The 23293-nt window shown below is 43.1% G+C and overlaps 3 protein-coding genes across 7 annotated transcripts; all 3 read left to right on the top strand.

Annotated features, from left to right (window-relative positions):
* Positions 1-1014: 1014 nt before the first annotated feature.
* LOC125000652 (zinc finger protein 513) lies at positions 1015-7684 on the top strand. Of its 3 annotated transcripts, none has more exons than XM_047576249.1 (7): positions 1027-1291; positions 1564-1808; positions 3064-3189; positions 3274-3408; positions 3479-4015; positions 5087-5280; positions 6285-7684. In XM_047576249.1, exons 2-7 carry the CDS (start codon positions 1769-1771, stop codon positions 6903-6905), a joined length of 1653 nt encoding a protein of 550 aa, XP_047432205.1. In that variant the 5' UTR covers positions 1027-1291; positions 1564-1768; the 3' UTR covers positions 6906-7684. The 3 variants fall into 3 exon arrangements, with proteins under 3 accessions (XP_047432207.1, XP_047432205.1, XP_047432206.1); XM_047576250.1 differs by having other exon boundaries at positions 1044-1291; positions 3497-4015; XM_047576251.1 differs by lacking the exon at positions 5087-5280 and having other exon boundaries at positions 1015-1291.
* A 1887-nt stretch (positions 7685-9571) lies between these two features.
* On the top strand, positions 9572-12370 carry plaat1l (phospholipase A and acyltransferase 1-like). Its single transcript, XM_047576305.1, has 5 exons — positions 9572-9732; positions 10118-10247; positions 11207-11295; positions 11373-11537; positions 11800-12370. The coding sequence occupies exons 1-5, from the start codon at positions 9724-9726 to the stop codon at positions 11863-11865; spliced, it is 459 nt and encodes a 152-aa protein (XP_047432261.1). The 5' UTR covers positions 9572-9723; the 3' UTR covers positions 11866-12370.
* A 93-nt stretch (positions 12371-12463) lies between these two features.
* On the top strand, positions 12464-23241 carry nhej1 (nonhomologous end-joining factor 1). Of its 3 annotated transcripts, none has more exons than XM_047576291.1 (9): positions 12464-12528; positions 13426-13518; positions 14126-14318; positions 14400-14621; positions 14698-14836; positions 14944-15002; positions 22433-22625; positions 22703-22803; positions 22900-23241. In XM_047576291.1, exons 3-9 carry the CDS (start codon positions 14130-14132, stop codon positions 22981-22983), a joined length of 987 nt encoding a protein of 328 aa, XP_047432247.1. In that variant the 5' UTR covers positions 12464-12528; positions 13426-13518; positions 14126-14129; the 3' UTR covers positions 22984-23241. The 3 variants fall into 3 exon arrangements, with proteins under 3 accessions (XP_047432247.1, XP_047432248.1, XP_047432249.1); XM_047576292.1 differs by having other exon boundaries at positions 12467-12525; XM_047576293.1 differs by having other exon boundaries at positions 12481-12528; positions 13450-13518.
* The last annotated feature ends 52 nt before the right edge of the window (positions 23242-23293 follow it).

The following is a 23293-nucleotide window of genomic DNA, read 5'->3' as shown; positions in this document are numbered from 1 at the left end:
GATTATGATGATCCCTGCTAATAACATATGGAAAGGTGAAGGACCCCTAGCAGAACCATGTGGTACGCCATAATAAACGTCTGTCTTTCTTGTACGTCGTTTAACTCAAGTTACTCCAGAGATTTAATACGGCACCAACAAGGTTTGAAGAAGATGAGCACAGAGTAAAATTACAAATTTTAGTTAATACGTGTTATTAATATTTGTTTTAGATATTGTACATGTAGAAAAAATAATAATTAGCATCATATTATGATGCCATTTCATGTTAAAATATAGTTCACTACTCCACTTTGTGTTGTAGAGTTTAATTAAATAAAGATAAATGGTTCTGTTAATAAACAAGCGATGTAACTATATTTATGATTTAATACAATGATATAAGAAAAGCTAATAAATCATCAAACTGAATGTTGCTTTGTTTGTCTGTGTCATTTCTCTGTAATAGAACTTCATATCAATTTGGTTAAGTTTATATTCAGTTCCATAACACCTTGAAAAAACGGAGTAAAATTAATATAATAATAATAGTAATGCCTTTGCAATAACCTAAATATATAATCCCTTTAATTACTTTTTACTTTAGTCACTTTACTCATACAGTCACGTTTACATCCTCCATGGACAGTTTGGAAAGTTAAAACATTTTTTGGTGTTTTTTTTTTTTTTTGTATATAATTTGTATTGTTCTGTTTTTTCCTTAAAAATGTCTTGTACTCTTGTTCCTTAAATTGCTCCCCGGGCACAAATAAACTTGTTTGTTTGTTTTGTTGTCTGTTTTCTGTCTCGATTGCTTTTCTTTAGTCAAAGTCTAACTGTTATTGTGGGGAACCAGCCTCTTCAAGACCACTGAGGGTATTTTTTTTAGTGGTATTTTTTTGAAAAAGAAAAAAAGAAAAAATCATTTGGTTATTGATTATCTATCCTATTTTGAAATGTGTAAAATAAAAAAGGAACCAAAGCATCTGAATAATAATAACATTATTCATTATTATTAGTAATAGAATAATAATAAATCCTTATTTAGACCCAGTTGGAACTATATCACAATAAAAAACACCATTATCATGATTTGTTTATATTTATTTATATATTTGTACCATCGCCAAAGGAATTAGCTGTAAGGACTTTAAGGACTACCAATCCCACAATCCCCTGCGCTTCTCAGTGACGTCACTCGGAGCCCGGACCCGGCGTATATGTGTGTGTCTCCGGCAGCAACAAAAGACTTGCGTTAGGAAGAGTTTGCGACATTTTGTCGACCCCAGTGCTTTTGTGGACTTAATCGCAGGTATGTTCATCAGCGTATTGACGCCTCATACAATAACATTTATTTTTAGTTTGAATTTGAGGCGGTAGTTTGATCTTTTAACGTTGAACTTAGCTAGCAAGATGGCTCCGACTACTTCCTGCGAAACAACAACAAAGCCTGAGCTACCGCGTTAGCTTCAAAGTGGCAGTTTAGTCTTAAAGTTGTTTAGCATTTATTCCTCCGCCGGATATAAGTGTTATTTCTAAGTGTTGTTTTTTAAGGAGGGCCCTGTGGGTTTTAATGGGTTTCAGGGAGTAATTGGTAGCGATGACACCTCTGCTGCTGGTGTCCGCTGGAGGAAGAGGAAGAGGAAGAGGAAGGAGGTGATGATGATGATGGTGATGATGATGATGACATGCAGTTAGCTGGCTGGCTAACAGACGGACCAGAGCCCGCTGAGAGTGAGAGGTGTCTCCCCGAAACCAGAGCAGGATCCGGGACGAGGAGGAGGCGACGATGCCGCGGAGGAAACAATCCAACCCTCAGCCGGTGAAACGTGAGTCCGGCTCTTTATCCTCCAGCTGTTTGGACTCTGTCTGCTCCTTTCTCCCCACACATCTCATATATCACACACACGGAATAAGGAAGTGGTTCTCCGTGTTCTCTTTCTCTCTCATACATGGCTGTGAGGCTTTTATTTTTTAAAAAAAAAAAACACTTGAAGTTAGCGCAGGAGACAGGAGTCCTGGTAAAAGTTGCCAAACTGGTCCGACGTGTTGATGTTGGAGGCTCTTCCTCAGGCCTGTCAGGGAGGAAGACTGCTGGAGACATGTTGTCCTTTAAGTCCATGTTTGTGTGTTATCTCTTCCTGAACGATCAGGCCAAGCTGGACTCCCACTTCCTCTTCTCTGGCCCCCGTACCTGACCTCCGCCTGCGACCGCCCGTCCTTTCCCTTCTCCTTCCTTTCTTTCTTTTCGTGGCTTCCTGTATGATTTCTTTCTCGTTGCCTCCCCCTTTCTTCTTTCTCTCCGTACCATCTCTGCTTTATTCTCACGTTCTTTGCTCAGAGTGCTAATCGTGACATGACTTCCTATTTCTTTACAACTTAAAGGCTTTTACAGTCCTTAATATCATGGGCGTTCACAGTTCAACACCTTCACACAAGCTGCATCCTGCGAAATGATTTTACAGTTAAATGAACTCGAGCCAAACCTCCTGTTTGTGACGGATGTTTGAGACATCACCTGGTTCACACCTGCACAAACCTGACTAACCACTGCATGAAGCGGATGGCTGATTTATTTATTTATTTATTAAGGTGGTTAATATGCTTTAGGGAGTTTAAAAGAAGTTCTCTAAGGGAGTTAGTCATCACAAAAGACACTTTTATTAATAATTCCTCCAGGATCAGGTGTCGACCCTTGAGCTGCAACAATCTGTAAACTAAGCGACTAATTAATGATTGAATAAAACTAGGATTCAGCTGAACGATTTAGTTCAGAAAATGTCCAAACTGACATTTTAAGTTGAAGTCACCAGACTCCTCCTCCTCCTCCTCCTCCTCCTCCTCCTCCTCGTCCTCTTCCTGACTCTCTTGGCCTCATTCCTCATCCTCCTACTCTTCCTCCTCTGCACTTATCTCATCCTCACTGATTTCCTTTGTCCTCCTCCTCCTCCTCCTCCTCCTCCTCCACCACCGAGCCTCGCGCTTCCTCTCCACCTCCTTAACTCTCGTCCATCTTCTCTGGTGTGTGTGTTTCTCGCGTGTTTAACCTAAGATGTGAGGAGTTAAATGTTTGTTTGTGTCCAGTGGGGTCGGAGGACGGCGCCGCCGTGGTGTCGGATCCGGGCTGCCTGGTTCTGGAGAGCGACTTCCTGCTGAGTGGAGAGCTGGAGTTTGGAGACTCTGAGATCATGGGTCTGGACAGAGAGTCCGGTCAGTGATTATTGGTTTAATATATGTGGAAGTGGCTCTTGGTCATAAACTACCAGTATAAAAACTCTCCTCCTCGTTCCTCAGGTATGACGGTTTTCTCTCTGAGCGTAGAGGACGACCCCTCAGCTCCAAATGTCTCCACCTTCCCGGCGTTCCTCTCCTGCAAAGGATGTGGTCAACTTCTGGGGGACACACCTCTGGGTGCAGGCCTGGACCTGGGTAATTTTAAAGCATGTTTACTTCCAGTCTGTTTGGAAGCAGAAACTTAAACGTCCAATAGAAAGAAAAGTTCTCCCTTTTGTTCCAGGGGTGGGTCTTGATCTGGGGGCGGAGCTTTACTGTCTGACCTGTGAGGAAGGCCTCCAGCACGCCGCCTCCTTCGACTCCTCCGCCTCCCCCCAGGTGGAGGGGTCTAACCTGTCCGACAGATCCATCAGCGGTGGCTCCGACAAGAAGAGGAGAAGCGCGGGAAAAGCTGCCGGGGGCGCCGACACCCCCCCCAAACTGTACTCCTGCTCCCTGTGCACCTTCACCTCGCGCTACTCCAACCACCTCAAACGCCACATGAGGACCCACGACGGCCAGAAGCCGTACCGCTGCCCCGTGTGCCCCTACGCCTCCGCCCAGCTCGTCAACCTGCAGCGCCACGCCCGCACGCACACCGGGGAGAAGCCGTACCCCTGCCACCAGTGCAGCTACGCCTGCAGTTCGCTCGGCAACCTGCGGAGGCACCAGCGCATGCACGCTCAGGAGAAGCCGCAGAGGAGGGAGAAGGAGAAGAGGCGAGGGCGGCGGAAAAAAAGCAAAGGCGCTGAAAGTGAAGAAGGTAAACGCGATGCCACCAATACTGACTAATTCAGGCTGGAATCGCCGATACTGATACTTAGTGCAAATACACCCACATGTGTCAATCTAAAAAAGAATCATAGCTTCATAAAGAATACAAGACATCAGAGTAATTTATCCTTTTCTTATAAACTTGGCCTCATTTACTCCTTAACTGAACAGAAAAACCACAATTATATTCTGTGTTGTTGTTAAACTTGAGCTTGTGTTACACGAGGTTTGTTGTGTTAATAGTAGCGGTGGATATTGGCAAGAACGTTCACGATACCATATGCATCACGATACTTGAGTCACGATACGATACACATCACGATACCTGAGTTACGATACTATTCACATCACGATACTCGAGTCCAAATACCGCAGTATCGCAGTGCTTGAGTCATGATACGGCAGGTATCACGATACTTGGGTTATGATATGATACTGTATGTATCACGATACTTGGATACAATTGATCCATTTCCAGCTTATTGCACTTGTAGATCAATGGTTTACATGACCTCAAGTGACTGAAGTATCAAAAGTATCAATATTTTGATTTGAGAATCAACCTTAGAGCCTAGAGGTGTGGTATCGGAGGTATCGGTATTCCAGTATCGACCACTAGTGTGAATCTACCAGTCTCCAGTTTGAATCCTATATTTGCCACAGTGCAGCAGGATGGCATCGTTTTTCGTTCCCGTCTGTTAATCATGTGCGACGCCGAAACAAAATGCTGTAACTCTTGCGTCTCATGAGAAAGATTGTAAAGTGTGGCTGGCGGAGGGCAGTTTTTATTTGGATGCACTGAGCAGAGCAGAAAAGAGGAAGCAAGATGAAAAATGAGGAAGAGAAATTCTCTCTGGCCGAGCACTCGCCAACCTGAAGTTCACCCCTGCTGACGTGAAACGCACCAGAAAGAACATCTTCACACTTTAATCAGACATCGGAGCAGGAAGCCGGTGGTGGGGGTGCGATAAGAACCAGTTCTAGGAGGTTTTTTAATTCTCAGTAAAACTTTTAGTTGAATCACAGAGTGAAGTCAAATCAGATTTTTCTTGCCTTGCAGTGGTGTCAGACTTGACCCTGAGGTTGTCCCAGGACTCGGGTTACCTCCAGACGCTGGGGGGCCTCGGCTCCCCCTCCGCCCCCCTCCCGGTCCTCCTCTTCCCCCTGTGCTGCCGGTTGTGCGGCCTCACCCTGGAGGAGGCCGACCTGGTGGGGGACAAGGCCGAGGCCGAGGTGGACGCTGACGGAGGACAGGTACGCGCACCAGGACGCACTTTCGGTTTCCTGCCTGCATGCGGCGTGTTGTTGGTTCCCGTAGCAACACGCTTCTGCATCACACGCAGTCATAACAGAAACGAGAAACAACAACCTGTGTGCAAATCCAAAGAAAACTCCTCCTTAATATTGCACATGTTTATATTTAACACTGACTCCCACCGTGCATGTTTCATACATACACAACCCTGTTAAAGTCTGATTTCATCATTTAAGGCGAGACAGAAACACTTAACATGTCGTCTCTCAAACTAGTTTAAAAAAGTGGCTAAAATGCACATTTATGTGTTCATTTCACTGCACTTTGTCTGTGTTGTTCTATATGAGTTACTGTTTGTAGAACTAAAAACATGGCAAAAATAGATATTTTTTAGACAGTGTTTTGTGACTTATAAGATAAAAAGAGATAAAAAGATATGTCCGAAAATAAATACGTGGAAATCTAACGCGTTAACAAAACGAAACAAGAATTTTGAACCTCGCTTTAGCCAGGAAATGCATGCAAATTAGTGCATATTTTAATCCGCATTTGCGTATTTAAATATAAATTTGCAGAATTGCAATACAAAAAAAAAGGGCTGTATTCATGTAAGTAATGTTTCATGGTGGCGTCTCTCAGTTCACTGTTCAACTGTTGTTCCTGACTCTATAAATGATTAGCACCGTCTTTAAATATACAGATGCTATGAATAATGGACTGGTAGATTCCTGGTAACGAGCTTTATTTAGTAAATAACACTGCTGGTGCACTGGAAAGGGAACAAATGGCTGAAGGGAAATAGGAAAAAAAAAAATCCAGGTCTGTTCCACTGTGTCTCAAGTCGAAACCTGCAGGTGCTCGACCTGTTTTTTTTTTTTTATGCATGTTTTTGCATGATTTTTCCCTTTTCCTTCAAGATTTATTTCATATTCTAGAGCTTTTTGTCTGAATTTTGGGCTCAGCTGACGCCCTGGAGGTTTAATTCTGTCTCGTCCTGTTTCAGGTCTGCCGCCGTTGCTCGTTAGACCTCCTGTCCAAAGACGGCTCCGGCGCCCCCTGCAGCCCGGAGGCGTCCCGCGCATCGCGGCGCGGCCAGCGCAGCACCAAGCTCTACCGCTGCCCTCACTGCCCCTTCCTGTCCAACTACCCCAACCACCTGGCGCGCCACGCCCACATCCACTCCGAGGAGAAGCCCCACCGCTGCCCGCACTGCCCCTACACCTCCTCGCACCTCGACAACCTCAAACGCCACCTGCGCGTGCACACGGGGGAGAAGCCTTACCAGTGCCCGTCGTGCAGCTACGCCTGCGGGAACCTCGCCAACCTGCGCCGCCACGAGCGCATCCACTCGGGCGCCAAGCCGTTCCACTGCGTCGTCTGCGGCTACTGCTGCAACCAGAGCATGAACCTGAAGAGGCACATGCTCAAGCACACGGGGGAGAAGCCGTACGCCTGCGCCGAGTGCAGCTACACCACGGGCCACTGGGACAACTACAAGCGCCACCAGAGGAAACACGGACACAACACGGACAGCTGGGACAAACACGCCCCCGTCCACGGCCTCGGCTGGGGCAAAGACACTCAGGAGGGTCACGGCGAGATCCACGGGAACGAAGCTCTTTAAATTCTCAGACAGTGGTAGGGGCTCCACTTATCTACAGGGACTTTATTTCAAACTCTGACCAAACAATGTCCTGGTCCACATGGTGTGTGTGAATATTGTGTGTGTGTGTGTGTGTGTTGTGTAAATACACTGGTGTGACCCTCCAGCTTCAGGTTGGAGCTAAACTCAGGTGCCTTTGACCGACTGTAATGCTGCGCTGACTTTGTGAAAGAGGCATTAATGTGTGTGAGAGATCGGTCCGCGAAAGTCAGAATGTGTCATCAGATGTTTTTTATTTTTATTGTTTTATTTTTTTTTCTCGACAGATGATCTATATTTTCTAAGTTTGGGAGGATTTGAGTGAGTGAATTTGTTACAGAGGTGTGGTGGGGTTTTGTTTTATCCTGGATTCAGTTGTTCAGTGGGACTCCTGTGCAGGCGGGAAAATTAAATGTGATCACGGATGTAATTCAGGTTATTTGTGAAAGAGGAGTTAGAATGTACTCGTGGGGGCTCACGTCTTTCTTTGGAAATGAAATGAAGAGTGAGTTCTCTTCCTGTAATTATTAAATTATGTCATAATTTATCATTAATTGTACCTTTTAGTTGATCATAGTTAGAATATATTAGACTTACTTTTTCTTTTTTTCAGTTTAAGGGGGACGTGCACAGGAGCCCTGCTGAGAACCTGAATTAGATTCAATGCTGTCCTCTCAGATAATTCAACAAATCAGGGAAGAGTTGAGAACATAATAAAAGAACATTTTATCAAATCATTAAAGTTTTCCATCAAACATTCAGAAAACCTGTTTTCATTTCTTTCCTGTCCTGCTGGAACAACACTTCTCCTTAACGTATTAAATCGTGACGTCTCCAGGCTCAGACGGCAACTTTCTATTTATTCAGTTTTTATTGAAGAAGTTTTATTTAAAAATACAAGCCACATGTCAGTATCTTCAGCTTAATGCTGGATAATGATAATCTTTCATATTTCCAGTATTTAAATGTCTGGTTACACCTCTCAGAAGCTGCTTTCTTATCTCTAATTTATAGAGAAAAGAAAGTCTGATTAAAGCTAGTTCCTCTTTCAGGATCGGTGTTTAGGAAACACCTGCTTCACACGCCCAGAGGTGGAGACATGAGGTCAGTGAATGACTTCTGCTCGTCTTTACGCCACAGAAATGTCCCCAAAAATGTCCCCCGGGGACGAAAATCAAACCTGAAGTGAATCGTTCATTTAAAAAAAAAAATAAAAACAAACAAAACAAACACATTTATTTGGCACATTTTAAAATGCATGCAGGGGAAACCTCATGAAAAAAAACCCCCAGGGGACTCCCCAAAAAAACAACAGCTTGACTTTAGTTTAAGGAAATAAATCAAGACAGAAAAGACAAAAAAAGAAATCAAAACTAAAAGAAGTGAGGAGGAAGTGAATTACATATCCTAGGACCTCTTAAATTCTAATTCTCTTAATTTGAATAGTTTTTGTTTACACTCTGGTAGACGGTTGTTCCTCATTGAATTAAACTGATTCCACTATTTTTAAATGTAGAGATGCTTTGGATGATGGATTGGTAGATTCGTGGCAACAAGTTTTATTTATTTATATTTAGTATTGCAAAAACAATGCAATAAATAGATATATATATAATTTTTATTTATTTTTTTAGTAGTTTTTTTTATATCCTGGGATGTTGCACTAAATTGTGATGACGTGGTACGTGATGACGGTGGGAGGAGCTTGATAGCTGTTCAGGTAGGATAATTATTAAATTGATAATTGGCTATAAATAGGGCTGGGCGGTTTACCGCTATTATTTTCCGCTATGACATGAATTTTTAATACCGGTGTGTTTGATTACACAGCGTCCGGAACGATAGATCGTGAGACATTGTTTCAGATCGGACCATTTTTAATGGCGCTTATAAACACGCATGATGCGACTGCTTCACTACGAGGTGTAGTGAAGATGGTAAGGTTGGGTTTTTTTTTTTTTTTTTAGGGTCCCCGATTCTAAAGTTGTCCACGAAAGTGTCCCCAGTTTTAGTTCTTTATGAATGAGGGGAAAAAATGTTGCGCACAGAATTATTACGGTAGCCAGTCGCGCTGCTTTGACATCACAAAACAAGCAGTTTGAATATGAATAAATATATAAAAAATAAATTAAACCATAATTGTATCTTGATTTACATTTACTTATTTATTTATTATACCTAAGCTGTAAATGTCCCCAGATTTCCACATCATTAGCATTCAGTGCTAAAACGGGGCCATGCTAGCCTGTTTAACAACTATTGTGTGATTATTCTATGATATTTACTTATCCTCACAGTGAAGTAGTCCATCCTTAGTCAATCTGTTGCATTAATTCCTCTCAACCAGTAGAAAATGTTGTGAACACATGAAAACATAAATACCGTAATATACCGTGATACCGTCAGAATTTTTTAAAATACCGTAATATGCATTTATGTCATACCAGCCTTCTTTTTTTGTTTCGGTTTAGTTTGGTGAGTACTCGTCCATAAAAGTATTGGAATAAGTAATAAAAGTAATTATAAAATAATATTATTAATAATATAAAATAATAAATATTTAGCAAGATGTTTCCAGTTATTTTTGTATTATTAGACGACACAGAGTGCAGTGAGGAGTGGTGGGAGTTGTTGAAGTGGGTGAGGGGTGGATGAGGTGGACTGTGACCGTGACAGACCTTCAGGTTTCATGAACACATGAGTTCAGATGGTATGTAAAGCAGGTCTGGTTCCTGTGTGCATGTGCGGCAGATTTAATATCAGAAGCAGCTGAAGGAAGGATCAGCAAATACCTGAACCCATGGGCCTGGTGAGTTCTTTCATATTTCATATCATGTATTAATTAAGGGACCAGTTAGTGGCATGTAACCGTGGCAACACGTGCTCATTTAGTAAAAGGAAAACACATAAAAGCTGACTTTTCTTTTAAAGAGTTTTAAATGAAGTATTTCGACACCATTTGGATGCCATAGGCTGTTTGGACGTTAGTAGGAGGCTCAAATATTTAAACTATAATGAGTTTTACAGATGTTTTAAAGAGTGTGATTTGATGAAGTGGTTTAAAAATAATAGAGTGCGCCACACAGAAGTTTGTGGCTTCCCCCTTTCGCTCTGTTCAGCTTTTTTTCTTTGTGGTTGAATAAAAATCCCCCTCCTCGCTGAATATTCGCAAACATCGTTGTTTTTTTTTTAAGAACAACTCCCACCCCAAGCTGTACCCGGGGGACATCGTGGAGTATCCCAGGAACAAATACTTCTCACACTTCGGGATCTACTACGGCGAGAGGGACGGCGTTCCCTACGTGGCTCACTTCACATGTCGAGGTCGGTGCTTTCCTCAACGTCTCATTCTCCTTTAGAGCAGTTCAGCTTCTAGATAAAATATAAAATGATATTAAATAAATGCCTTCAGATAAAGACTGATAAAAATACCAATAGAAAGTGAAACAACAAAAAGCACATAGAGACTAATGCACACTGTAAAAAGGACAAAAATAGAAGATCAATACAACAAATACGTATAAAATAAAATATATTTTTCTATAAACATAAAAAATATAGTAAAATATTAGAACATTAAAAAAATCAAGAAGTAAAATGTAGGATAAAAATATATCGATCTAGCCTTCCTTCCTTCCCTCCTTTCTTCCTTCCCTTTCTGCCCTTCCTTTCTTTAGTGCCTGTATGTAAATGTAAACTGTTTTTTATATATTCGACTGAACATATTTTAATCTGTTTTTAAATATGAAGCTTAACTTACAAAAAAAATTGAAATTAGACAAATACACATTGCTAAAGAAATATTTTAGACGGTAACAAGAAAAAGGACATGGACACTAACGCACGCTGTAATAAGGATAAGTTAAAATAAAAAGATCAATAAGATCAATATAAAAAAATAAATGAATAAACAGTAAGATATATAAGATCATATATATATATATAATCTTTTAGATAATGAATCAAATCTTACATTTGCACTGTGGCGGTTGTATCATACACAACATTTCAATGTGATTTTAGCACAACATAATGTGAAAGGTATATGAAGAAATGATTAACTGCCTCAGTTGGGTAAATACTAATATTGAAATGTCTATTGAAATGTAAATACTAATATTGAAATGTCAATTTAAAGGAAAGGAATTTCAAAATTAGAAAAGCTTTCCATGCAAAACAAAACCAAAAAAACTATTAACTGTTCTTGCACAGATGAGAACAAATTAATTTCCTAGAGTAGTAGTAATTTAATCTGTTTATTATTAAAATGTGTTTTCTGTCAGATTCCGACTCCAAGCTGCCGCTGTTTGGCCGAGCTCTGAGGTCAGAGGTCAAACTGGATCCGGTAGAGCTGGTGGGGAAGAAATACAAGGTAACGCACGGTTCAGGAAACTCCTCCTCCTTTCTTTTCCCTCTTTGATGTGTGGTTGACCGGATGTCTCACGCCAGGTCAACAACATGATGGATAACACGCACACGGCCAGAGACTTCCACAACGTAGTGAAGCCGGCCATCGACGACATGCTGGGCCGCGAGGTCACGTTTGACATCCTGTTCCACAACAGCGAGCACCAGGCCACGCTCTTCAGATATGGAGTCAAGAAGTCTGAACAGGTAGGTCAAAAAGTCTGAGCAGGTTAGTCAAGAAGCCTGAGCAGGTTAGTCAAGAAGTCTGATAAGTCTGAGCAGGTGCAGAGTTTGAGCGGTGAGTCAAGTCTGAGAGGATCAGATCTGAGCAGGGAGTCACAGTTGACAATGTCAGTGAGCAGGTAGAAGGTCGAGCAGAGATCAGAAGTCTGAGCAGGTGAGGGTGGGACACGTTTGACTTCCTGTGGAGTGTCTTTGAAGCAGCAGCCATGTCCTCTGTGTCTTACAGATAGAGACCGTCTACAAACACATCATGCCAGCCTGGAAGAAACTGTTCAAGCAGAAGAAGCTTTGAAAACCAAGAAGTTGATAGACGTACTCCTCCTTCATCCTGACATTCAGTCATTCATCCTTCCTACCTCCTGTCGTCTTTTCTTCTCTAATAACCCTTATCCTCCATTCCTTCCTTAGTGCCTCAGTGCCTGTTTGTAAATTATGACAAATTCTTTTTTAAATATTCAACTGAATATATTTTAATCTGTTTTTAAATATGAAACTTAACGTACAGAAAAATTAATATTTTAACATTAAAAATTAGTAAAGGAATAATTTCAGATAAAGTTGTTATTTTAGAAGGAAATCAAGTTATTTACTTAACACTCAGTTTTTAGATGTTCTTCCAGTTGGTACATTTTTTTATATATATATATATTTTATGATCTGAGTTATTGATAATCAGCTACTGTGAGTTCATTCGTTTTTATTTAGTCATCTCTGTGTTTTGTTCTCGTTTTATCTTGTTTTTGTTGTTGTTGTTTTTTTTTGTTTTTTTCAGAAAAATAAAGTTTTACCTTCCAGAATTGAAAGTCTCACACAAGTACTTTGGTAACTGTTTTATTTTTCACCAATGCGCTGATTTTAACTCAAGCGGAACCTTTGTAAAAGCGTGTTGTTTCACCTCGGTGTAGGAATTCTTTACAGTCAACAACATCCGGCGGAGGAGCAGCTTCTCTTGGTGGTACTTTTATTGTTTGTAATACGTTAGTTTTCTTAAAAATTATCATCTATCTATTCTTGTTACAAATTGCTGCAGTAGAACAATAACTGCACTTCATTTATTTTTGTTTACGATTGCAGAAACACTTCCGTTGTCGCCGTATTCGCATGAAGCTAGCTAAACGTGTTCAATTTCGAAAAGATTCGGGCTTTTTTGGCAATACATTTAATGGTTTGGTGATCGAGATCATCGCCGAATTAAAGAAACACGCCTATAGATGGAGCCAGGTTTAAATTCTTGGCTATATGTTAATCTTATTTCAGACAAAAATTAAAAAAATATTAAAAGTAGTGGATTTTTTAATTCGGTCCGGTTTGCGTTTCTGCTTTTGTCGGCTTCTTTTAAAAATAACCAGGAAAACTCTGTCACCAGCTTTTGAATACTGAACATTTTTATTTATATTAATTTTAGTACAATGTGTGTTGTTTTCAATATTTTCCTGCCACAGTGTAAAATGTGCCTCTGTTATATAGAACTTTTCACTGGGAATGACATGGATCTTTGTATGATATTATGATATTATATGAAGTAGATGGTAGCCGAAACAAAGAGTGGCATCCTATAATTGAGTCTGGGTTTAGTCTCATCGACTGGGTTTAGTTTGGGAGCTTAGAAGCAACGAGATATTAAATTCGAAGATTTTTTGAATGGAGTTTGGTGTAAGCGGTGTACGTTCAGGAGCTAACCGCTGGCATCCGCGTCCGGCTTTGTGTGTGGGTATATCGTAGTCATAAAGCGACTGATTTTGGTATTTTTGTGATTCCTAAATTGGCATGAGTCAGCCTGTGTAAACTTCTTTGTGTTTCAAATTGCGACTGACGAGAAATCCTTCGTTTCTTTCCCCGAAATCCTGAGCAGCCTCTGCGGTCTCCCTCCCGCTAGGTGGTGATTATGCGGCCGGCTCGGCTCTAACAGATCTCGGTCCAGGCTGTCAGGACGCATTCCTCGGAGGTGAGTGATTAAAACAAAAAAACAACGAAAAAAAAAAAAAAGACCTTGTTTTTGAGGCATGGGTGTTTAATTGCATCCACTTCCAGAAACAGCACATTAGATCCACAAAGTAGGGCTGTTAAATGAGTGAAAATGTCAATGTGGTTCTGAACTGTGAGGTTTTCTGCAAAATACAGACAACCCTGGATAATAAGAGTTTTTTTTGTTTGTTTTTTTGTGAAAGAAAATGCATGCCTTTTTTGGGATTGTTAAGCACTTTGTTTTGAAATAAATCTATTATTGATGATGATAAAATAATGGGAGCATCACCACCTGGGATGGGAAGCTGCACCAAATGGACTTTTATAGAAAACGTTGCAGGTTAAAGACAAAGAAGAAGCTGGAATCTCTTAAGGCTGAGGCTGGAGATGAGTTTCCATCCGCATGCATCCATGTGATCAGCTCTGAGCTTTAACTCAACATCTGTCGCTGCACCTTCGCATTATGTTTATGTTTTATATCATATATACATTTATAATTGCTGCAGGTACAACAATACATTTCACCGTGCTTGTACTATGTAGGACTGTCTTATAGCCTCTGTTATTGGTCTTCTTCTTCCTGACAGTTTGATGGAGGCCCGTGGAGCTCCTGCCGAGGACGACCTCCTCCAGAGTCCCTGGTGCCCCGTGAACATCAGCGGCTGCCAGCTCCTCACCAAGAGCCGGTTTGGTGGAACCTCGTACCGCCTCCTGCTGACTGACATGCTCTGTGTGTGGGAGGAGAGGATGGACGAGGCAGCCATCCAGACCCGGGCGCAGGTGGAGTTTAAAACCTTCAAAATCATGCATTTACTTTCCTTCTGGATATTTGATTTAAACCTGTTTTTAATGATGCACCAGGAGCTGAACAAACGTTTGCGAGCTTCAGTCGGGTCCTTCTTCTCCCACCTGTGCTCCGTGGTTCGGCCCCACCTGTCCAGAGAGGACGGCTCCCCTGACGGAGGAGCTCAGATCTCCATGAGCCGACAGGAGGACGGCTCGGTGAGCCTGAGGCTGAAGAGCGAGTTCCTCGGGATGCCCTTCAAGTGGGAGTTTCACTGCACCCCTGCCCCCGTCACGTTGGTACGGACCACAGCTCACATGTGAACTCTTTAGTTCGTGGACGAGGCTGTTCCTCATCCATGTGTGTGTGTTTCAGGTGTGTGCTCAGCTGGTGCGCCCCCTGCTGGCGATGAGCCGCCTGCTGCAGATGCAGGTGGAGCAGCTGGGAGGTCTGCTGGTCAGGAAGGATGCAGAGATCCAGGACTACAGGGAGAACGGAGCCACGCTCAGCAGAGGTGCCCACAGCAGCTTAAACGTGATCCGTTTAAATCCTCTGAGGGTCCTGATCCTCGGTTATTGTTGAAGCCGTGTGTTAATTTGTCCCTGATGTGTGTGAACGCAGAGCGCCTGCAGACAGAAGCTTTTGAGGAGCAAACCTACAGAGAGGACTTCATGACAAAGGTAAGAAGTCAGCCAATCAGGACGAGGCCAGGAGCCCGAGCCTTCCTTATTTCCTGGATGTGAGTTTGGTTTCAGGTGTGGAATTTCTCACCTGGGACCACGCTGACCCCAGACTGTGTGTGCGTTTGACTCGTGGCTTTTCAGATGTAGCTGCTGAATTCTTCCGTCCGCTCCCTCCCTGATTCTTTCTCCAGTTGCTGCCCTGACGTTTATCCACCATGAGGTGATTAGAAACGTTTAACCTCTAAAGAAAGGGAAAGAATAAATCGGCTAATTTGAAGTTGGTTAATCATAGAACTGTTTGGAAGGTGGCGTGGTGTTTGACGATGGTCGGAAAAAGCGGGACGGAGGCTCGTCCGTTGCGTCGTGCGGTGGGTTTTCAGGAGGAAAGAGTTCTGTTTGTTTGATGGTTGCTCCCGCTCAGGTGAGAGGAGTCGTGGAAAGTTACATCAGGTTCACAGTGGCGGCTGTGTTTGTTTTGGTGATCGCGTCAGAGACCACAGAAGAAGAAGAAGAAGAAGAGAAATGCTGCAGCGGATCAAAGTCTTCTCTCTCGTGGCAAATTCCACCGGGCTGCGACGAGGCCGCCCTCAGACCAAAGTCCAAACTGAAATAAAACGTGTCTGGGAAAAATATCACCGGGATGCGTCAAACGGAGAATCACACACTGGATGCACGGCCAGGGAGGCGTTTAGCGTGTGTGTGCAGTATTTATCTATCGGGGCAGGGCCGGTGCACCCACTGACTCCTGTTTGTGTCTCCGTCTGTGTCCATCGCCACGGCAACGCTCGCGACGGGCCACCATCACTCATCGATCGCACACGGGGGTTAAACGCGTCGGTTGGTTTTTAGCTTCAGAGAGGAGGCCTCAACGCGGCTTCTTCGACCTGAAAGACTAAAAACAAAGTTTTATTTCCTGGGTGATTCAGAGGTCGCGTGTCTCTGGTCTATGGATTATTGTCTCACGCCTTAAATCAGATAATTAGCAGATGAGTGGAGCTATAAAGGAGGTTATGCCAGACAATCCTGCTGCCTTCTGGCTTCAGGTCCGTCAGACACAATTTATTCAACCAAAAAATTAAAAGTAAACTTGTTTATTTGTTGACTAAAATGAAGATACTGAAGAAACAACCCCAACTGTAATAATAACGGCTAAATAAGACATTAAAAATTACCAAACAAGGAGCAAATATATTGAGTTCTAGACTCTCAACAACTGATCAAACCAATGAAAGTAAATTATAATAATAATAATAATATCTGCGTTCCAGTTACAGAAGTCGTAAAACAAGATGGCCACCTCCACCAAAGCTCCTCCCTTGTCTGAATATTACTCAGGGGAAACTTGGTGTGTTCAATATTTACACTTTTTTTTACAGATGCAAAGCGAAATTAAAGTTGATATTAATTTATATTCTAACTAAAACTAAATTTAGGCTCTAGGTTTAAGTTCTACAAAGTTAGTAGTTCCTATATGACACAAGACAAAACTTAAATTACACTATAGCAGCATTTCAACATATGTATGTGGAAAAATACTGATTCAGTGCAACAACAACTAATCAGAATAAACGGAATATTACAGGAGCTTCTAGCTACTGTTTACACATGGGGCGGCCATCTTGGAAACTCAACTCAGTCAAAGTGAGGATTGTGCGACTTTCTGAGTAGAAAATCTGACTTGGGGCCATTCCAGTTGAAAATTCCAACTCAGACCTCGGAAATTATGACTTCTGAGTATAAATGTAACGCACCATGAGCTCCCTCCTTCACAGTTAGCAAACAGTGTGATGTTTTTTTTGAGGGGCGGCCCTTAGCTGGAGGCAAAACATCTCAAACACTATAGATTGTAAACAGCTGTAAACAACTCACTCCAAAGTTTTCTATAACTTAAAAAGATAAAAGTTAGTGTTTTTGCTTTTTTAGGTTTTAGCACCTAAAATACAGCAAGACGACATTTTCCCGGTTGAAAGTGACAGTTCTGCCTCCAGCTAACGCTGTGATGTCACACTGACGTAGGCCATCACAGTTTGTAAAGAGTTTTTTTGAGGGGCGGGGCTTACCTGGAGGCAAAATATCTCAACGATTTGACCAAAGGAGGACACAGAGGGGACGACGTCAAGTGAAGACTGTCCGACAAAGAGATTACAAGAAGTAAGCGGAACCATTGTGGACGGTAACGGTTAGCATTAGCATTAGCATGTATCAAGAATCCTCCAAATAATTATTATCAACTTAATGTAATTAAGTAATTGTCTAAACTTATGACGTTATCCAGGCTGAAGCTGATGACGTATTAGATGTTAATCTGACCTGATAGGAGTTGTGTGTGTGTGTGTGTGTGTGTGTGTGTGTGTGTGTTGGTGATGATTGTGTCAATCATTTCTGAATGAAAAAAAACTTCCAAGTTAGTGTTTTTTGCTTTTGTCGGTTTTGGCTCCGACAATACAGCTCATGTTCCCAGTTGAAAGTGACGGCGTTCTGCCTCCAGCTAACGCTAACGCTAACGCTGTGATGTCACAATGACATAGGCCACGAAGGCGTCTATAGTGAAACACTACACAGGGTCTGACTTCGGGCTTTAAGCTTCAGTTTCAGATCTCCTCTGACACAGACTCTCCGTGTGCGTCTCCTCTTCTTGTCCCGGCTTCAGTTTTTCTCCCTCGAGCTTGACCTTCGGTGACATTTGCTCAGTTATTTACGTTCGGGTGCCAACAGGGAGCCTCAGCGTTGCCCTCTTTCACCATTTCCACCAGTGTGTTTGTGCCGCTGCCATTTGTGGCCTTCGTTTCCCACACCAAGGGGGGGGAGCGAAGGGCAGAGGGACATGATGACAGGAGGAGCAGCAGCTTTTATTTTCTACTGCAAAGCCCCTCTCCACCCCGGGCCACCGCACAAACACCCCACCCAGCTCAGGTCAACATTTACACGGGTGGAATTAGACGGCGCTCACACACGCTCCCTTGGTTTTAACTCGGGCTCAGGCTAAAGCTGGAAAAAAAATGTTCAAATCCTTTTAGGATCACATCAGCTTCCCTTAGGAACCTAAATGTGGATAGTGTGTGTGTGTGTTTGTGTGGACAGGTTGTGATGGTGAAGGTTAGTTACCGACCGGGCATAACATTATGACCACCTTTCCGCTAGGTGGGCGCATCCACGAGTTTCCCAGCGGAACGCTGAACATGACCGGTTGGTCATAATGATGTGGCTGATCGGTGCACGTGCCTGCCAGGAGTTTTTCAGGACATTTTGACCGGCGCTGACTTTCAGGGCCGGGATTTCGGGTTCAGGTTGGCTGAATGTTGGGGTTATTTTAGGGGCCTGGGAATGCATTATGTCACTGAGAGTCCTCATAAAGATAGCACTATGGAGAGAGGGGGCGTATTCCTGTCCACACAGAGCAGCCTGTGACGCATGCTTTTGGTTTTTCAGAGCCGAGTGTAGATCAGTGTGTGTGTGTGTGTGTGTTTACATACATATATGTGTGTGTGTGTGCGTCTCTGGTTTCACGAGACGCCGGCTTCACAGCTCCACGGCAACGACATCCGACAATTAGTGGCCACGTCTGACCAAAACACCTCCATCCGAAACGTTACGGCTCTCAGACCTGGCAAGCGCTCGCTCCGAAACTCTGTTTCTTAAAAAACAATCAACAAGAAGAGGAAAAGAAGACTAAAGCGTTAATATCGGCGTCTTTAAAGCAGCGGCTCTAAGTTGAGAGCGAGGCAGGAAAACCTCTCTTGCATGTACTGACCACAGCAGCTGGTTTACTCCAAAATACACACTTGATGAGTGGAGGCAGGGATGTAAAAGCTGAACGCATAATAAAAGGCTTAATAGATAATAGATGGTGCCCTAAACGCCAGGCTGCAGGTGTGAAAATGAGATCATGAGCTGAAGGAAGGTTGGAATCTTCTCTTTTTTTTTTTTTAGTGAATCATTAACTCTCATAAACCACAGTGAGCAGCTCTTTATCTCACCTACCTGAGGAATTCAGGGCCCGGGTGGGAGGTGGGAGGCGGGAGGCGGGAGGTGGGAGGCGGGAGGCGGGTGAGGCTTCTACTCTGCACATTAACACACAGGTGCATCTCCTGCACCGATACCCAGGAACTTTATGACATTTTCTAGCTGCTGAGGAGTAAGAGACGACAAAATACAAAATAAAAGCATCCACACTCGGCTCCTCCTCCTCCTCCTCCTCCTCCTCCTCCTCCCGTACCTTCTGTTGGTTGCACACAGTTTCCACAGGGTTGTCCCCGGCCCGGCTCTGTAATTAGGCCCTTCTTCTGTGGCCTGGCTGCTCCCCCCTCTTTTTCGGCTTCTGGCCTCTGGACCGGCCGAGCGTGGCGTCCCGCAAAGACATCACCAGTCTGCAGCAAATACAAAACACGGCACGTGAACGCGACTCCTTATTTGAGACACGCGCTTCCTGCGCCGTCGAGTTAACGCCGGTCGCTTTTTAGATCCTGTGACGCCTGCATGTGTCAGGGCGCGGTAACGACCATTAACCTCAATCATTCGAAACAAATCCTATCAGGATCACATCCAACGTAACTGAACTCATTCGTGGTCTTGGTCTCGTTTTAAAGACAAGACTCTGAAGTTTCTGTCGCGGAAATCAGAATCACTCCAAGTGGTTTTGTTTTTGAGGAATTAAAGTTGGCTCACAGTTAAAAAAATAAATAAATAAGAAGAAGTCAGTGGGTTCACCATTGACTTTCATCAATGAAACCAGAAGAAGACGACATATTGCATCGAGCAGCATTTACTCAAACACAGCTCGTGTCCAGAGCTCTGATTGGTTCACAGAGACACTGTTGTCCCATAAAACCACCGCCCTGAGGAATGATGGAGGATTAAAACCAACACTGGCAAGAGACGTAAATAACATTTAACATTTAAACCAGAGGACCCCAAACTGATCGTTTTGCTTTAAACATGTCCCTTTACTAAAATATGTTGGATTCCTGTTAATGTGTATTTAAAGAAATTTAAATTTGTGGCGGAAATTTAAAAATATATATAATAAATGTCTAATCAACCAAAGGTTTTGTTTTGTATCTGCTAACTGGTCCCTGAGCAGTTTGATCCTCCGTTTCCTATTTATTTCTTTCTTTATTTTCCCGTGAACGCCGCTCTGACTCGAGGTGGGAAGCTGAGGTCACGACGATGAGAGAGAGTCGAGGGGAAAGAAAACATGAGGTCAGCGACAGAGGCGAGGACGAGGATGAGGCAGAGTTAGTGTTGAGACTGTCCGGCACCAGACCTCCGTCTAAAATCAGACCTGTTTACCTGCTAATAATAGAGAAACGCTACCGCTGCCAACTGCCCCCCGTCCTCTCATCACCTTCCCCACACATGATGCTTTACTGTGGGTCAGGGGGGCGGAGCTTAGAGGCACCAGGTGAGTGCTCCTCCTTCTTCTTCTTGCTGTAGCTGTTGGACTTTGTTCTGTTACAAAAGCAGGAAGAAACTTTCCACAGCTCAAAGGTTGTTCCTCATCTGCTGCTTCCTCCTCAGTCGTCATTTTCATTTCTAGTTTAGTTTTGATGTACGTTCTCCGTCCACGTCTCGCGGCCTGGAGCTCTCCGGCATCCAACAAACCTGAGCTCAACAGTTCACATCAAATAATCTAAAAGGAAGGAGGAGGAGGTGAAGGAGGTGGAGGAGGAGGAGGAGGGAAGTGAATAAAAAGAGAGAATAAAGTCGGCTTTCTGCTGCTTTCTGTGCCCCCCAGCACATTGGTGTCTCTGTGCCCAAAGCAGCACCAAGCCTCACCACAGCATACATTTATTTTTACGATATTTAAACAAACAAATAACAAAAATAAATCAATGCGAAACCTCCAAACCCCCGACCAAAGTGTGTTTAGGAGCCCCTCTGCCCTGACAGCGAGCAGGAGACCACCAATTTCTCCCGGTCAATATTTGAGGAGCTAATTTGGAGAGTTTGTCCTCTCCATCGGGGGGAAAAAAGAGGGGATTTAGTGAATAGCGAGTGTTTTTCTACGCGTCGGCCGTGCGTTCGCATAATGTGGCAGGAGTTTGCCCGCGCCCTTATCTGTCGGGCCGGCGGCCGGACGCTCGGACGTGCTCAGCTGTGCCAATAATGCAGCTTTGATTAGAGGCTTATCGCCGCGGCGGCGGCGCACCCTGCATCACACCTCCGACATGTGACTCCCACGCAGCACGGCCGTAAAACAAACCAACCCAGAGCTGTGGCCACGCAGGGGCTGGAAATCCATGCGCCACACAACACAGAACCATTCTGGTTTATTGTCTGATGGTTTCACACACGTCCAAGAGAATTAAGCGTGAAGTTAGTTCCTCAGACCCGAGTATTTCTTCAAGATGAGATTTAGATCTTTGGGTATTTGGGACCTAAGAAGTCGTAAGCATCATCTTTGATTTTTTACAATCTTTGTATCTTTTACTTATTTTACAATTTAAGTCACCAACGTGAACCAAAATATATTTAAAAAAAAAAGTTTATTTTAATGCAGAAGCAGAATTGTAAACGGTGAAATCCCAACGTCCTCGAACATGTACATGTGAATTTGTTAAGTTTTAGTATCATATCAAACTAGAACAGTTTATTGTCTCCCAGTTCATGGACAAAAGTGTCTCATTATGAGAAGCTGCAACAAACCGAAAACATAATGTCCCCATATGAGGACGTAGGAGATTAATACAGTGTAGAATAAAAATGCTAGTGAGCAGCATCTTTAATTAGGAAGGTAAATCTGAAGGTGTCGTCCCTGATTTCTGGGGACAGTCCCTGTTTCTTATTACCTGTCCCCCGGTTAAAGCTGTCCCTGAAAGTGTCCCCAATTTTAGCTTTTTATGAATGAGAAAAAAAAAAAATGTTGCACACACACTATAGTTATTACGGTAACTGTGATGCTGTTGATGTTACAGACATATCAGTTTAAATACGTTTAAATATGAATATTAAAATAAATTAAACCGTAATTGTTTCTTAATTTCATCTTGATAACATTTAATTCTTTTTTTTTTATGTCTGAGCTGTAAATGTCTCCAGATTTCCACATTAGCAGTCAGTGCTAACACGGGGCTACGCTAACCTGTTTTACTACTAATGTGGGGTTATTCTGCAACATTTACTCATCATCACAGTAAAATAGTCCGTCCTCAGTCAATCTACTGAGTTAGTTCATCTCAACCAGTAGAAAATGTTGTGAACACGTGATTATGCATGAAAAAAAAAATACCGTAATATACTGTGATATATATTTTAGGTCATACCACGCAGACGTACACCAACAGGTCAAAGCTGGAGAGGGAACTTCTCTACTTTTATTTTCCTGCTAATTTGGGGACGTATTTGTCTCCATCTTACACCTTCCTCCTCTTCCTCCTCCTCCTCCTCTTCCTCCTCCTCTTCCTCCTCCTCCTCCTCCTCCTCCTCAGACTCTTCCTCAGCTTTGCTCTGATGTTCAGAGCTTCAACGCCGACCTCCAGCAGCTGTACGCCGCCGTCGTCGTCCCTCACAGAAATACCCGAAAACGTAAGCTGTCAGAGGAGCGCCCCGTGGAGAAGGAGAAGGAGGAGGAGGAGGAGGACCAGCCGGCCTCCAGAGAACCAGCCCTCACTTTGAGTCCGGGTGAGTTTGACTTTTTTTAATTTGATTTAAAGATGCTGTAGAAAACGTTTGGTTTAACAAGTGAGTTTAACCTCCAGGTGATGGATCCGACAGCAGTGAACCAGACAGAAACCAGAGCCACAATGGACGGGCGGAAGAATCTGGATCCAAGATGGCCGACAGAGGAGCAGGACAACAGGTATGAGAGGAGGAAGCCAGCGACACCTATTTATGATTCAATCATTCTTTCTGTTAAAGTGATTTCTCTCCTTTTTTTCTTCTTCTTCTTCTGCAGTCTGTGACCGCAGCGTCCGACCCCCCCGCCGCAAAGCAACCGTCCTCCAAACCAAAGAAGAAGAAAGTGGGGCTGTTCAGATGAGGCCGAGCAGTAGGACGCACACACACAGGCATCATTCAGAAGTCCAGTCACTAAACGGACGTTTTTATCTCCATTCTGACTTTAAACTTTCACTCTGAAACACGGGAGATGTTTTTTAACTAGTGCTTCACTTTTAAAATGTAGTTAATATTTAGGTAATTGGTGTTTTTTAATGTGCTGCTCAGTAATTAAACAGGTGTAAATGATGAAGTCTGATTTTTAGAGAAGCTGTTAATTAAACATATAAATGGATTTTAACGGCTGCTTTTGTCTGTTTGTTATTTTCTGTTGAATCTGAAGAGGATAGAAA

Source organism: Mugil cephalus, chromosome 23, assembly GCF_022458985.1.
Source record: "Mugil cephalus isolate CIBA_MC_2020 chromosome 23, CIBA_Mcephalus_1.1, whole genome shotgun sequence".
Taxonomy (NCBI): Eukaryota; Metazoa; Chordata; class Actinopteri; order Mugiliformes; family Mugilidae; genus Mugil; species Mugil cephalus.
Note: the sequence above shows the minus strand (reverse complement) of the source record. Positions and strands in the feature narration are given on the sequence as shown.

What these genes read in the sequence shown, in the direction of transcription:
- LOC125000652 (XM_047576249.1), top strand. Translation starts at nt 1,769, where the DNA reads ATGCCGCGGAGGAAACAATCCAACCCTCAGCCGGTGAAAC. An exon ending in CAACCCTCAGCCGGTGAAAC is followed by an intron (nt 1,809 to 3,063) that starts GTGAGTCCGGCT and finishes GTTTGTGTCCAG; the next exon opens with TGGGGTCGGAGGACGGCGCC. An exon ending in GGGTGCAGGCCTGGACCTGG is followed by an intron (nt 3,409 to 3,478) that starts GTAATTTTAAAG and finishes TAGAAAGAAAAG; the next exon opens with TTCTCCCTTTTGTTCCAGGG.
- plaat1l (XM_047576305.1), top strand. An exon ending in GGCTCACTTCACATGTCGAG is followed by an intron (nt 10,248 to 11,206) that starts GTCGGTGCTTTC and finishes GTTTTCTGTCAG; the next exon opens with ATTCCGACTCCAAGCTGCCG. An exon ending in TGGTGGGGAAGAAATACAAG is followed by an intron (nt 11,296 to 11,372) that starts GTAACGCACGGT and finishes GTCTCACGCCAG; the next exon opens with GTCAACAACATGATGGATAA.
- nhej1 (XM_047576291.1), top strand. Translation starts at nt 14,130, where the DNA reads ATGGAGGCCCGTGGAGCTCCTGCCGAGGACGACCTCCTCCAGAGTCCC. An exon ending in CCCCTGCCCCCGTCACGTTG is followed by an intron (nt 14,622 to 14,697) that starts GTACGGACCACA and finishes TGTGTGTTTCAG; the next exon opens with GTGTGTGCTCAGCTGGTGCG. An exon ending in CGGAGCCACGCTCAGCAGAG is followed by an intron (nt 14,837 to 14,943) that starts GTGCCCACAGCA and finishes GTGTGAACGCAG; the next exon opens with AGCGCCTGCAGACAGAAGCT.